Source organism: Hyalella azteca, unplaced genomic scaffold (assembly GCF_000764305.2).
Source record: "Hyalella azteca isolate HAZT.00-mixed unplaced genomic scaffold, Hazt_2.0.2 contig7145, whole genome shotgun sequence".
Lineage (NCBI taxonomy): Eukaryota > Metazoa > Arthropoda > Malacostraca > Amphipoda > Hyalellidae > Hyalella > Hyalella azteca.
This window is the reverse complement of record NW_025937275.1, coordinates 39,107-54,587: the sequence shown is the minus strand read 5'-3', so window position 1 is coordinate 54,587 and position 15,481 is coordinate 39,107. Positions and strand designations below refer to the sequence as shown.

General features: G+C 35.8%; 1 protein-coding gene across 1 annotated transcript; it reads right to left on the bottom strand.

The window, feature by feature from the left end:
• Nucleotides 1–1,812: 1,812 nt before the first annotated feature.
• Nucleotides 1,813–11,082, bottom strand: LOC125178105 (glycoprotein-N-acetylgalactosamine 3-beta-galactosyltransferase 1-like). The gene is made up of 5 exons (XM_047881139.1): nucleotides 10,945–11,082; nucleotides 10,559–10,619; nucleotides 4,313–4,426; nucleotides 3,378–3,535; nucleotides 1,813–1,842 (listed from the first exon to the last, which is right to left on the bottom strand). The coding sequence occupies exons 1-5, from the start codon at nucleotides 11,080–11,082 to the stop codon at nucleotides 1,813–1,815; spliced, it is 501 nt and encodes a 166-aa protein (XP_047737095.1).
• Between the last annotated feature and the right edge of the window lie 4,399 nt (nucleotides 11,083–15,481).

Genomic DNA, 15,481 nt, shown 5'->3' with positions numbered 1-15,481 from the left:
GGTAAACACGTATGAAAGTAATTTGAAGTTTAGTACACGTGTAAGTGTCGCAGTAAACACGTCTGAAAGTAATTTGAAGTTTAGTACGCGTGTAAGTACAGCTGTAAACACGTATTAAAGTAATTTGAAGTTTGGTACACGTGTAAGTATCGCAGTAAACACGTTTGAAAGTAATTTGAAGTTTAGTACACGTGTAAGTATTGCAGTAAACACGTATGAAAGTAATTTGAAGTTTAGTACACGTGTAAGTACAGCAGTAAACACGTATGAAAGTAATTTGAAGTTTAGTACACGTGTAAGTACAGCGGTAAACACCTGTGAAAATATTCTAACTTGTGGCCGCGGGGGCGAATGCGCCGCCAGTTCGAGTGCGACTCTCGCTTGAGCAACAACGTGTGATGGCAACGCCTGCCTTACTTCTTACGCTGCTGGTGGCAGCCTCGTCTGCCACTGCAACGGTACGAAATACAGACTGTTATATTCATAAATATATGTGTTGTTTTCTGTGTTTATTATTAAGACATGTTATGGGTTAATTTTATTTAACTATCGATGTGCCATGAGCGTTTTATATATAACTTTGATTCGCCTCTAAAATTTTGTTTCATTAGGTTGTTAGCTACGGAGAAGAGCTGAGCAAGAATTTGTTGATTTTTTTCAATAATTATGTAACCGCCTAAATGTTAGTGAATAATTATTTCTAATTATTCTTCAATTCAATTCACGGATATAGTGAATATTCAGTTCACGAATTTCGTGAGTAATCAGTTCACGAATTTCGTGAATATTCACTTCACGAATTTTGTGTATATTCAATTCACGAATTTCGCATCAAAAAATTTTTAGTATCGAATTTATTTACATTCTGAGAAATTATCGTGCAGATAAATTCTGAATCTACTTAGCTTCCCACACTATATGATTATCGATAGGTTATACTATTTTAATAAATTTCCTCACCGATCACCATATGTTTATCCAATGATTGCATAGTTGTGAAAAATTCCTTTGATAACAAAATTTTCTTGTGCCTGTCCCTCAGGAACTGACCTCTCCTCTTAATTTGAAGTTTAGTACACGTGTAAGTACAGCGGTAAACACCTGTGAAAATATTCTAACTTGTGGCTGCGGGGGCGAATGCGCCGCCAGTTCGGTAATGAAACAAAGCAGATAATGAAACAGGGCGGGTAATGAAACAGGGCGGGTAATGAAACAGGGCAGGAAATGAAACAGGGTGGATAACAAAACAGAACGGGTAATGAAGTAGAGCGGGTAATGAAACAAAGCAGATAATGAAACAGGGCTGGTAATGAAATAGAGCAGGTAATGAAACAGGGCGGGTAATGAAACAGGGCGGGTAATGAAACAGAGTATGTAATGAAACACAGCGGGTAATGAAACACTGCGGATGGTAAATCAAGGAGTGTAATGTTAACGAAGATCAAGTCTGCGGTGTTTTGGGCCACAATTTAACTATCAATGGAAGTTGGGCCATCGTTAAACTAAACAAAAAACGTAAATCCTCTGAAGGAATGAAAAAGAGAAGGACTAAAGTAAAACGATTTAATTCCTGACATTCCTAACGGTCATATGGTGATTATCATTTTAGAACATTGTCAATAAATTAATCGCCGTAGCAGGCTACTAAAATTGACAGATAAGAGTCAATTACGTGAATATAAAAGTCAAATTCACCATAATGATTTTCTTTCAAACTGTTTTCCTTCATAAAAATATACTTCAAAACTGCCTAATGTGGCCTGGAAAAGTCTTTATTTAAATATCATGTCCCTGCACCAAGTCTAGGTTTCATCAATCGGAGAGCAACGACTCTTCTTTGTTCTGAACAATGAACAATTATTTTTATTAAATTAAATGCGACAAGTTACTGAGCCTCGTGAAGTTCTGCTGCCGAGCTCACCGATGACCTGGAAGAAAGATGCACACCATTTTTTTCCAGGAAAAATTTAACTATCAATTTATCAAGCATTCTGATTGAAATGAATTGAATATTAATTACAAATTTTACTTGATGAATCATAAGGCGATTCAGTATTGAATATGTGTTAGACGAGCTACATTTCGCACTTGTTGATTACAATTCCATTTCTTACATTTCCGAGATGAAAAATTATGTTATTTATATTCTAGTTACAAGCGGATTCAAAACTTCATCCCCCTTATCTAGCTTATATATCTACTGAGTGTAATTTGAAAGTGGATAAAAAGCTGTCAAGCGACATAAATAATGTGATCAATAAATTAGATAACTTTAATGACGGAAAATTAACTTCACTCTCAATCTGCTCATTTTGCTCAAAGTCTTTTTCATAGCCATCCAAAATTGGATTGATGTAAAAGGTATACGCGAACAACCTTGCACTCTTCGAGTGCATTATATTTACCTATCGCATTACCAAAATGTAAACCTTGTGAGAATTATTTTTACCTCTGAATACAGGATTAAAGTAAAAAAAATAAAAATTACCTTCTCTCTTAGGTAATTTAGTCTCCCTTTGCATCAGCTGAACGCATACCCTGTCTGGATTATTTTTACCGATGCATCATTGGACGGGATTAAAAAACAGCAAAACAGCAAAACAGCAAAACAACAATAAAGTAACTTTTTTATCCCATATTTTTAGCTCTTATTTTATCATTTATTTTATTTCATTTTTAAATCTCCGATTTTTATCTTCTATTTTCATCTCTTATTTTTATCTCCTATTTTAATTTCTTATATTTATCTTCTATTTTTATCTCTAGGCATTTTTAACTGCTATTGCATCAGGAAAATGCAGGCCTTGTCATTGACGTGTGCATCATCTGTTCACTATTTATATTCCCTATTTTATCTCTTATTTTCATCTTTTATTTTTATCTCCTATTTTTATCTCTTATTTCCATCTGCTATTGCATCACTAAAATGCAGGCCTTGTCGTTGACGTATGACTGACCATTTCAGCTGGATAGTAAGTATTCTTATTTTAAGTAATTTATCCTTATCCTACACTTAAGTTTAGCTTGTCCATGACTGACCATTCCAGCTGGGTAGTAAGTATTCTTATTTTAAGTAATTTATTCTTATTCTACACTTATGTATAGTATAGCTTGTCCATGACTGACCATTCCAGCTGGGTAGTTAGTACTCTTATTTTAAGTAATTTATTCTTATCCTACACTTATGTATAGTATAGCTTGTCCATGACTAACCATTTGAGCTGGGTAGTAAGTATTCTTATTTTAAGTAATTTATTCTTATCCTACACTTAAATGTAGCTTGTCCATGACTAACCATTTGAGCTGGGTAGTAAGTATTCTTATTTTAAGTAATTTATTCTTATCCTACACTTAAATATAGCTTATCCATGACTGACCATTTGAGCTGGGTAGTAAGTATAGTCCCAATACCACTTCTGCTTCTTTAAAGGACCCGGCACGAGGTGATGGGACGGAGGATATGGGAAGAAGCGACCTCTGCCGCGCTCGTCTCGAGAGTCCCCGGCTAGGACACCAACTCTGGTCAGGCATTTACCTGCAGCAAACTTCATTAATGAAAAATATAACTCAGTACTCACTGCAGTGAGTGACAGAGAGCGCATTTTCTCGTCGACGAAAACGTGAAGTCACGGACGGACGGACAGACAGACGNAGACGGACAGACGGACGGACGGACATGGCGAGCACAATAGCGCCTTTTTTTCATATATGAGAAAATGCGCCAAAAACTGTAGGAGGAAATGCGCTAAAAACTATCGAAAATGCAAACACTAGGATTAACGTAGATTTACTTCTTAAATTGTTATAGCCTTTATATCACAAATAATAAAAATGGATTCAAATTTCTTCCGGAAACTATCGGAGAATCATCAACCATACATATAGTAAGATCATGAATTATTTAGTGTTTAAAGCCCACCGAAATACTAAGAATTTCTTAGATAAACATCAACTACCAGTTTAATATCAAATCGTGAATCTGTTGGCTGATACCTGCTAGTTCTCTCTGAATTTAAATTTAAAACTAATAATAAAACCTGATATCAGATTTCGTAACAACGCGTCCAAATCAACGATGTCACGTCCCAACTTGTTGATCAAATCTTGGCGCCCTGACCACTCAACAAATAAACAATAATTTGCTCATTACCTCATTTTTCTTAAGAAACTAAAGTAGATGCCTCAATGCGGTAATAAAAAATTAAAATAACTATGAGTATAGTGGGAAAAGCGACTATGAGTTTTTATTTGCAAGGATAAAATATACGCAGGTCAAAATCATAAACTGGAGTTAACAATTCAAGTAACGAACCAATTTCGACGTCTTCAGCGCTCGTGTCATCAGTATCTCTGCATTTCTTAGAGCCGGGAAGTGCTTCTTCGACGAATTTTTTAACCGCTGTGCGGCTGAGAACGTAGCCGGCACCTGCAGTGGCATCGTACTAATTAACTGATTGAATTTGCCTCGGGAAGATGATTACTAAAAAAGCATTTTGAAAATATTCCACTTACTAATTAAATAAAATACTAAAATAGAAAAAATATCTGAACATTCATTGAGCCCCTGATAGGTGGGAAATTTCATGTAAGAAGATCAACAATAGATGGCTTATATATTAGGTGAGACGAAAACATACGATCATTATCCCACGGAGTGAAACGAAACGAACACCACGCAAAACGGAGTGAAACGAAAATAAAGGCGACGAAGGAATTTTTGAAGATAAATACGAAAAACCCTTCATCAGGAAGGACTTGTAGTAAGGTTTATTCGTGTCGTATCTGGTGCCGCGAAACGGTGAAGCGGGAATCATGAAATATTTTTTATTTTTTTTAAGAGCCTGCGGCTTGTGGATGAGCTAGGCGTGTGAGATGTCGCTTTCACCCAACAGAGGGTTGGTTGTTATTATTCCCACGTTTTATCTTCTCTTCGCTTCGTGTTCGTCTGTCTGTCTGTCATCAAAAATTCAAACCTTAATTTAGAGCTCTTCTGAAGAATTCCAGAAACTCTTGAAATTTGGTATGCATGCTTATGCTCCCTAACAATTCAAGATTTGATCATCAGAATAACTTTATAGTTAGAAATCGTTAAATTAATTAACTGACTTTTTATGGAGAGAAAAAATTTACGGTTGGGAATCGAGTTTTCCAGGTAGATTTTTTTAGGTATAATCGAAGTATAGAACTGGAAAGTAGATAATAAATAAATATAAAACAACATATGAAAAAACATTTTTTCTGGTGGTTACACAACTAAAAACAATGCAATAAAACAAATAAAAAATCTTTTAAAAGCCACGTTTTCTTAACGGACAAAAAATAAACATTAACTTTTTCAGTGAGTTGTCCTAGATTTTATTCTTGATCTAAAATGAAGTCTATAGTTTATTTTTTTCAAATCTTATGCCGAGAATACACAAAAAAACGTGAGACATCACTGTGAAGATCTAAATATCATATATTTGAGCAGCTACAGATTGAGTATTATGAATAGAACTTGGGTAATGGATGTGTCTTACAGCCCGCCCCACGTTTTTTTTGTGATTTCTCAGTAAGATTTGAAAAAATATTTAGATATAAAGATATGCTCCCTGTTCATTTAGATTCTACGAACTGACGATGGAGCTGGACTCCGAAACGTTTTCTATAAAGATATGAATTTTTGTGGACTATTCTTTGCTTTTACATTTTTAGTCAACTTGCGATTTAAGCAAATAAGTGACATTAATACTTTCATATTTATTCTGTGGGCAAGCGTGCTTTTGAATAGAGAGCCTATGAAAGCAATGGTTTAGAGCCATAAAGTTAAGGGCTGAGAGCCGTAAACTCAAATTAGTATAGTTATCTGAAACAATGCAGTCTCGTGCTGGTCAAATTTTTCCTGCTTTTTCTCTAAGATATATAGTAGTGGATAGAGCCACACAACTTTAATTTATTTTTCTCTGGTTGAATTCCTTGCAAGTTGAAAAAGTTACTTAATTATTTATTCACCTGCTTGAGTACCAATAGTTCGGAATTCGTGTATGGAAATAGGATATGTTATGAAACTTACTAAGTAAAAATTTGTCGTTATCAGCATTTCGAATCACAAAACATTTTTTTAAATTCAACCTAAATATCTTGAATGCTCAATGTTTAGCCCGCCGTTTATAGTTTGGCCCAACATATTCTCCTGAATATTTTGTTTAAAATTTAAATTGTTTCATGTCACGATATGGTAAAAAATTGGTAAAATGAAGAGATTTGAGGAATGGAAATGGAAAAAATGGAAAATGTACAATTTTACCTGACGTTCAAACGCAACACTAGCTGGGGCTAGCGAATGACTGCGTCTATCAAAAATTCAGTTTACTGTGAACACAATGAACGTTAATTGCATTAACCTAGCCATGGAAGCTACGATTCTTTCTAAAACCATCTCGCAATTTTTTTTAAGGTGGAATACAGCTTTCAAATACAGGAAATTAAGACAAAAGAGTCTGACAGGATACTCGAGTTAAGTCGCTCTGGAATATTCGAAAAAACAGTCCTAGTAATAGGGAATGTCCTAGTAATAGGGAAAAAACTGTCCTAGTAATAGTAATGTCCTCCTAATTTAATTTATTTTTATTTTATTTTGTGATCAATTATTTACCACATATTTACATAAAGACCATCCAAATAAAAATGTACAATGCAGATAAGTATGGTCCTCTGATAATTAATAATAAACTTTTGTTATAAAGCGCAACATGATTGAACTTCTGCTTAAAAACGATGGGGTAAAATTTTGTGGTAGAAATCCCAGGGAATTACTCACTAAATGGCATCTTGCAGAGCAGCCGTTGGAAGTAAAGTTCTTCTGTTATGCTGCGGTAGATTCAATTAGTGGATTACAAAAAATGTTGAATATCCAAGAAATCAAAAGAATCAGTGCAAATCAACAGGTGACAACAAACTACATTCACACCTCATGCCTCATGGATCACCGAATTAACCCTTTGGTCTCAGATACATTTACCGTCATCAATGTTATTCGTACCTAGTGGCTTGGGACCGGAAATCCCGTCGTTACGAAATGGTATTAGAACAATGAGTCTTTTTTAAACGTTTTGTCGAACACCTGTTGAACATACAATTAAAACTCATTTGAGCACTTGCACATTTCTGTAAGCGAGCAGTTATAGATGACATCAATCACTCGCGTCTCTATATTATATGTACAAGGAGTAGCTTTTTAAATTAGTTAATAAGCATTTAAGAGTAATAATTGACAATTCATTTGAATAAAGCTATTCATTTTTGCATGCCTGAGAACCATCATGGGATCGTCCTCGTGATTACTGGCACAAAGTTTTACTTAACTTAATTTTGTCTAAAAATGAGCTGTAAATTTCAAAATTCGCTTAATTTTCCAGTCAAACATCAAGCAACGTCGAATGTCTCAATATAACGAATATCACGAATGATTGTAATTCATAGAATTTTATTCATCTAAAAATCAGCATTCAGCGTGGTAAAACTTTGTTTTAGATACGTATAAGCTGTTTGTATGAATAAAGAACTTATAGCATCATTTATTATTATGTTTTTGAATGCTGGTAGTGCAGGGGTTTTAATTTAATGGACCGCAAGTACACTTGAATTTCATGAACGAAATTGGTCAAATATTTAAAATTTTGACTTATGTTTAGAAAACAAAACTTTTGTTTATAAAGAAAACTTTCGTTTAGACTTTTGCGACTTTTCTTTAGAAAGCTTAGTGCCGTAGATAGTAAGGCATACGCATAAGTAAGCTTTTTTCGTGACATAATCCTATGTGAAACACACCCGCGCTTCTGTGTATATTGACCTGCAATGAGTAACTAGAACTTGAATATCATAACATTATTTCACAAGTTTACCAAGAACTTAAACGCAAATTAAAGAAATGTTAAATAATTTCACCATATCACCATTGCAAGCGTTTCAAATACGAGATCCATTATCTCACAATGCCAATACATTGCCTAAAGACCCGAATCAATGTCTATGTAACTTGCAATGATGGAATCCATGCCACTGTATATTTTGCACACTAGTTAGCAAAAATTCAGCTGAACATAACATATGAATATATAAAAAATAAAAAGTTTTAACGTTTATCTCGGATACTCGGTCGCAGGACAGACGTGGTTGGCGAATTAGGCTTCTTTAATGTTGCAAACCTGAAAAAATGGATTAACATTCCGAACTAATTATTTAACACGAACCAAAGTTAACACCAACTGGTTGGTATCTGAACATGGTAAACATGCATAATAAATTACAATAATGCAATGGTGATCTAACTATCACAGTTTGACAATTACGAGGTAGGGGGAGCTACGTGCTCAGTTCATGTCGATCACAATGAGACTGCAGTTGAACGAGCAATATATTGATAAATAGAGATAGAGCTGAATTCCTTATCTGCAGGAGTATACCGGCTCAATATTCTTGTGCCTGAATTATTTATCTCACAATGTTAATTATATATCTTTCCTATTTATAATAATCACGACCAATTAAGAATTTCATCATAATCCGCTAATTAGCTGCGTAATGTGTATAACCCAAACAAAATAAAATCTTACAGGAGTCATCAAAGTTACAAGTATACAGAAGATAATTATTTTCCTACCACTCGGTTAATAAGAAACACTTGACCTTTATTGGTGAGCCATCCAATGCATAAACACTGGTTCTTAGCTACAGTGTTTATTCAATTTAGCTTCAATTCTACCTTTTCCTGTGCAAAAAAACTAGTATCTTATTCAAACTGTTTATTTTTATCGTGCAATCATTTCATTACTCCAACATAAATTTCATTACTTATTCTTATAGTTTCCTTCCAGTTTCTATCCTTTTCCTTGCTTCTTCGCAAAATTTGCTTTCTTCTTTAATTCTCTTCATTATCTGCTCAAAACATTTCTTTCCCGTCCAAATTCTCCAGTTCCTCATTTCAAAACATTGGTCTTGCCTCTCCTATCCTTCTTTCTGCCTCTCCCAGACGACGCCTCGTCCTAACGCTTAAATAAGGGGAGTGATTGGGTCAAAACTCGAAAAATATGGCTTTTCCATTTATAGGCTCATTTTTTAGATGCGAAAAAGCCGCGTCTAACACAAAATACCGTTTGTATGAGCGTGCTTTACTTTTTGCTGCGGCAGTTTCTAATTTAGACAAAATTACCGTTTTATGATAATTTAAAAAAAATTAAGAAAAATTGCATTTATAGATTAATATTCGCGTTAAATCGGACAACATTAAGAATGATGGTATCCTCAAAACGACTTACGGGCAAAGTTAAGCTGGAGGTACAGAATCAAGCAATTAATTTAGCACTTACTTATTTTCATTCAATTTTACTAATTTGGCTCTATAATGAACAATCTAAATTTCCAAAATACGCCATCTTAAAAATTCATCTCCTCCTATGATTTTTGAGCTACAACATTGATAGACATTTCATCCGATTCGTAAAGAGAATATCTAGAGACTCTGGAACTTTTTTTTTTCCTCTCAGAATCTCAAATTTCAATGAATAATCGCGCGTTTTTATCGCATTCATTGATCGGTTTTAGGTAGAAAAACACGCCACTACCTTCATAATGGACCCTTAACATACATCACGTAAGCATTTTGGATCAGCCGCGGACTTTATCTGCATCACCTCGTACATCTTATACAGGCAGCAAATACACGGCATGAAGCATGGCACGCGGTCTGATGTGTTAACGCTTATGATAGTGACTGCCTCCACATCGTGGGTTCTGTCGGAGATCATCCTGGACATCAGGGAAGTGCAGTTGATGGACCTGGCATCTTGTTCAAAACGAATTATTAACCAGCCAGTTCCGCTTTCGGTTATATGACTCAGCTGTGTTACATTGAGATTTGGGAGCTGTATGGCTTACAGCAGCCTCTGGATGTTCAGTATCATTGCTTAATAATATATATTACGATGTTGTGCAACATATCGTCTACTCACAAAATATCACAACACATCACGCGCAAACTGAAGACTATTGTGCTGACTAGGGTCCATTATTACACAATATTATTTCAGTGTTTCTCCCCCGATCGTTCGAAGTTGTAGCACTGGACATGTTTTCATGACGGGTGAAAATGAGGCTAAAAATAATTTCATCACGCCTTTACTGATGCTCATTGTGATATCCTGAATCTATGGGATGTTGTTTAAATGATTATGCAAATATTTCGATAAATGGGGTACAGATAGAAAAACCCTGATATTCTCGAGTACCAAGAGAACATGGTTCTTATGTACTAGGAAAATGCCACTTAGAAAAAAAGTTCGTATTAATGTATGGATCCTCGAAGAAATTTAGTCATACATCATACAAACTTATTGTAAACATAATTTTATTGTATCAGGGACACCCTTTTAAATTTATTTATTTGTGTAGTTACATGTGAGCCGAATGGTATTTTTATTAGATTTTTAGAATATTAACCCTTCTGTTTGTTGTCGGATATTTTGAGATCCTTCTGTCAATTTACGTGCCTTCTTTCCTCAGATGATACAGTTCACCGTACCCTGCACATCAGGAGTCCTTAAGCCATCCGAGTTGAATGGTATATCATCAGGGCTGGTTGTCTGAAAAAAAAGAGAAGTTGATGAAGCGGGTTTTAGAATGACACATAGAATGGCATTCTTATCAATATTTCACTAATGCTATTGTAGCAATGTAAACGCCATATTTTATGTACAAGGAATATGCCACGGACTGACGCAGGATAAATTACCAGCAGGGCCCATGCTTTCAAAAAAAGTTAAGAGATCATAAGTTCATCAGCCTATCATTGACGGCCTTTCAAGCCAAATCCACCAATCATAGACAAGAAAATAGAGCGTAAGTACTTACGTACACTTAGCGAGTTTAGAAAGTATGGCCTGGTCACATAAATTTGATACGACTTACGAAACTCCGTAAGATGCACCCGTTGATGATGCAGTCGCCGTTGCGGTCGAGTTTTTGGCACTTGCTACAGGTGCGCGGCGGAGGGATCACGCGTGTTTCGCAATTCCACCCCACCGGCATCGGCAAAGCCAATGCCATCGATGCAACAAGGAGCACTAGAAATATTTTCAACAAATACATTGTAGGCATGTACCATAACTAGTCACCGATGAAATGGTTACTCTTTGTTTGCAGTGTCTGTCCTTGGGTGTTATTCTCTCACCATCTGTGAACCTGTAAAAAATTCAGTTTGTTAATGCATATTAATTGAATGCGTATAAAATTATGAGAGAAAAATGGTAAATTCGTTAATCTCATTCAATTTAATTGCTGAATGTGCTGAGCAATTAAAATTTAAGTGAATGTGACTAAGAAAAGTTATATTACGAATTTACCTAAAACGTTTGAAACGTAATTTGTTTAAATCTCTTATGGAATTATCTGTTTTAAACTCTTTTTTCATATTTGCTAACAAGCTTTACCGACAGATTGACGGTTTGGGTATGGGTCTTCCACTCGGCCCAACCTTTGCAAATATTTTTATGTGTTTTCACGAGGTGTCCTGGCTGTCCAATTGCCCTCTTGATTTTAAGCCAATATTCTACAACAGATACGTTGATGACACTTTCTTACTTTTTAAGCATCCTTCTCACGTTAAACTCTTTTTCGATTACCTAAATTCGCAGCATAAATCCATCAAATTTACCATGGAACTGGAATCTAACAATAGCCTATCCTTCCTCGATTGCAATATTACTAAATCTAATGGCCGTTTTCAAACTTCTGTATTCCGAAAATCGACTTTCACAGGTCTCAGTACCAGCATTTTTAGCTTTTGCTCGTTTCGATTTAAGATTAATGGGATTCAAACACTTTTACATCGGGGTTTTTGAATTTGTTCTACTTACAATATTCTGCACGCTGAATTCGAATTTTTACGCAATATTTTTTCGCCTAATGGATTTCCGACTAATCTGGTGTTTACCCAAATAAAGAAATTCATGTCCAAGCGGTACAATGAGGTTGCCCCCGAGCGCGACAGTAGGTCTTTCTGATAAAAAAATATCAATAATTTCACGGAGTTGACGCGACGGTGCAATCGCGTAAGAGAAAAACTCATATACAGAAGCTTCGATGATACGCTTCACGGATTGGGTTTAAATAATGAATTAAAGATTTGCTGTAAATTATATATACAGGGTCATCCATATTTAGCGTTACAACTTTGAGTGGTTGGAACTATGAAATGAAACACAATTGTGAATGTTTGAAAATATATTTATGTAGGCAGAGGTTCAGAGATACAATTCCCACAATTTCATTCAATATGTCCACCATCTGCATCAATAACGAGTAGACGCCTAGAGAAAGCCTTACAGGAGTCACGAATGACACTCTGCGGGATTTTGGCCCACTCCTTCAGCAGTTTTTAAACCTCTAGGGCGTCCAAACTGCCATAGTGAACGGTTGAGACCTTGCTCTCAAGGTATGACCAGATCCCAAAATCCAGAGGATTCAGGTCGGGTGACGATGGGGGGCCATTCATCTTTGGTAATGAAGTGGGGAACATTTTTGGACAGCCACTCCTGCGTCGATTTTGCCTAATGGGATGGTGCTGAGTCCTGCTGGAACGACCAGGGGCGTTTTTTGAAGTGCTTTCGTGCCCAGGGCAACAATACACCAACAAGGATAGCATCTCAATAGTTCTACTGATTCAATTTCACCCCTTTATCAACAAAAAGAGGGGACTCCTTGAGGACTCTGTTACGGCTGCATAGACCATCACTGAGGTCGGGCAATGCTTCCTAGTCACCACATGGGATCCTTCGTCCCATTCTTTGACCAAATTAGATCATTTTGGGAGTTGAAGTGGTGTTCAACATTGAATATCTTCTCATCACTGAAAACGAGGTTTGACAGCGTGCCATCATGAATTCGGGAAAGAAGAATCTTGGATCTTTGGAGGCGTTTGTCAACAACTTGAGCAGACAGTTGGTGTTTTTTGACATGCTTGAATGGGGAAAACTTTAGGTCCTTCCGGAGAACAGTCGGCATTTTGAAAAAAAAAAAACAATGTAACGCTAAATATTGATGACCCTGTATGTGTGATATAATGCACTGACAGTCATTCTATAAAAGTGATTCTTTCTCTACCAATATATATCTCACTTTTTCTCTGGAATATTGTTGCCTTATTTTATATATTCGAAGTATTTTTTCGATATCGAGAGGTATATTTAAACGCTAATTGTATTCAGGTTCTTTCGGTAATAATTATTATTTTATCGAAGAGTCCAGTTAATGATCAATTTGAGTCTCCTGTACCATCGGATTCTCATCAGAGTTAATATTTGTTCTCGATTTTGGATTGCGCAAAGCCCTTATCGAATAAGCAATTCTGAAGCCTCACATAAAACCGTTCGTCAACAGACAACAGATCTTCTTATTCAAACATTACTTCTTCCAGCAATAATTTACCGAGGACAGTTATGGCGAGGACAAGGAATCTCCTTTGCTACGAGAAATATCAACTTTGTGGGTACTTACTTTACTTGAGCATGCGAGTTTTTGATAGGCTAGAATTAGCGTTAAAATCTTGGAATAATTTTTTTATAAATCTGGTAACTTACAAGATCGGACTTCGAGTGAAAATTATAAAATGATCAGTGAATAAATTATTTAAAATGTAGGCGTTAGATTTAACTGAATCAGTACATTGAATGAGCAGAAGTATGACAATCCCTATTTAGGAGGAAATTTTTCCTTTTCCGGTTTCCGGTGTCGCTCTTTTGGTTCTCACAAGTGTGGCGTAATTCAATCGACTTGATTGAATTATCCGTCCGTCAAGATTTAATACCTCCAGAATGGTAAATTGGGGAAAATTGTATGTTCTATAGTATTTTAATTGATCATCACTTATTTGCTCTCCGATGTTCAGCCATGGTATCGTTACCCAATGACGCTAAATTTTGAACGTTGAAGACTTTATATAGGTGCAAGGTGCCAGTGCTTGCAGGAATGATATATTTATATCAGTTGAATGAAATAGGCGTTGAATCAGTCAACTTCGATGCTGTGTTCAAAAACCATGAAAACTGTGCGAAACATGTTTCGAGCCGGTAAATTTAAAGTAAGTACTAGTGAATACCGCAAAAAATCATGAATGGTCCCATTAATCTACTTCAAACATAATTCACTTCTTAAAACACACAAATAACATCACTAATTGTCACATTATTTCTACTTTGTTAATGACAGAGGTGGAGAGAAATAATTTGGTGTTTTAGGTACTTTAATCAAAAGTTATTCATCTCTAATGGTTTTGATGAATGTGAAGCGTTAAGACAAAGATTATCATTAGATTATTGTTAGCTCACTGCAAACTTCAAATGAAATTTGTTGTGTCCTAATAATCTCTCTTTCACTTAATAATTTACTAAAGTAAAGTAAAGAGAGAGTAAAGTAATAATAATTATTTTACTCCCTTTTTTACTCAATAATTTACTGAATTAAAGTAAAGAGAGAGTAAAGTCATATTAGATACTTTACTCTTTATTTTACTTAATAATTTACTAGGTAAAGTATAGGGAAAGTAAAGTAATGATAATTACTTCTCTCCCTCTTTCACTTAATAATTTACTAAGGTATAATATACTAAAGTAAAGGAAAGAGAGAGTAAAGTATTAATAATTACTTTACTCCCTCTTTTACTTAATAATATACTAAGGTTTAATTTATAATTTAATAAATTGATGTCAGCAAAGCAACCAACCTGACAACAACCCTAATCTTTTTACTCAATAATATCCCTGATGTCAGCAAAGCAACCAACCTGACAACAGCCCTGTAGTCCCCGACAAGAAGTTACAAGGCTGCAGGGAACGCTTAGATCCACTTGATCCTTCGACAGCAACTGACTTGACAAAACTGAAGAACCCACAACTTGATCTTAGTCATCCTGTCATGGTGAATCTATTTTAAGCAGTTGTTTGTTGCTGGCGTGCGTCCGAACCTAGAGTTTGGAAATGCCGTGTTGTCACCAAAGCTAGAAAAGGATAAAAATTTAGTCGAGAGTGTTCAAAGACAGGCAACAAGGATAATTCCGGGATTAATAGGCAAGCCTTATCAAGAAAGGTTAAAGATTTAGAAGCCTCAGTTATCGACGTCTGCGTGGGGACCTCATTGAAGTATACAAGTATACTCATGGCTTATACAAGGTCCCAGAACTGTCTCTTATACACATCTAGATGTGTATAAGAGACAGACAGCCCGGCAGACCACAAGTCAACATGATGCACATAACAGCCCTGCAGACCACGCGTCAACATGATGCACATAACAGCCCTGCAGACCACACGTCAACATGATGCACATAACAGCCCTGCAGACCACAAGTCAACATGATGCACATAACAGCCCTGCAGACCACGCGTCAACATGATGCACATAACAGCCCTGCAGACCACACGTCAACATGATGCACATAACAGCCCTGCAG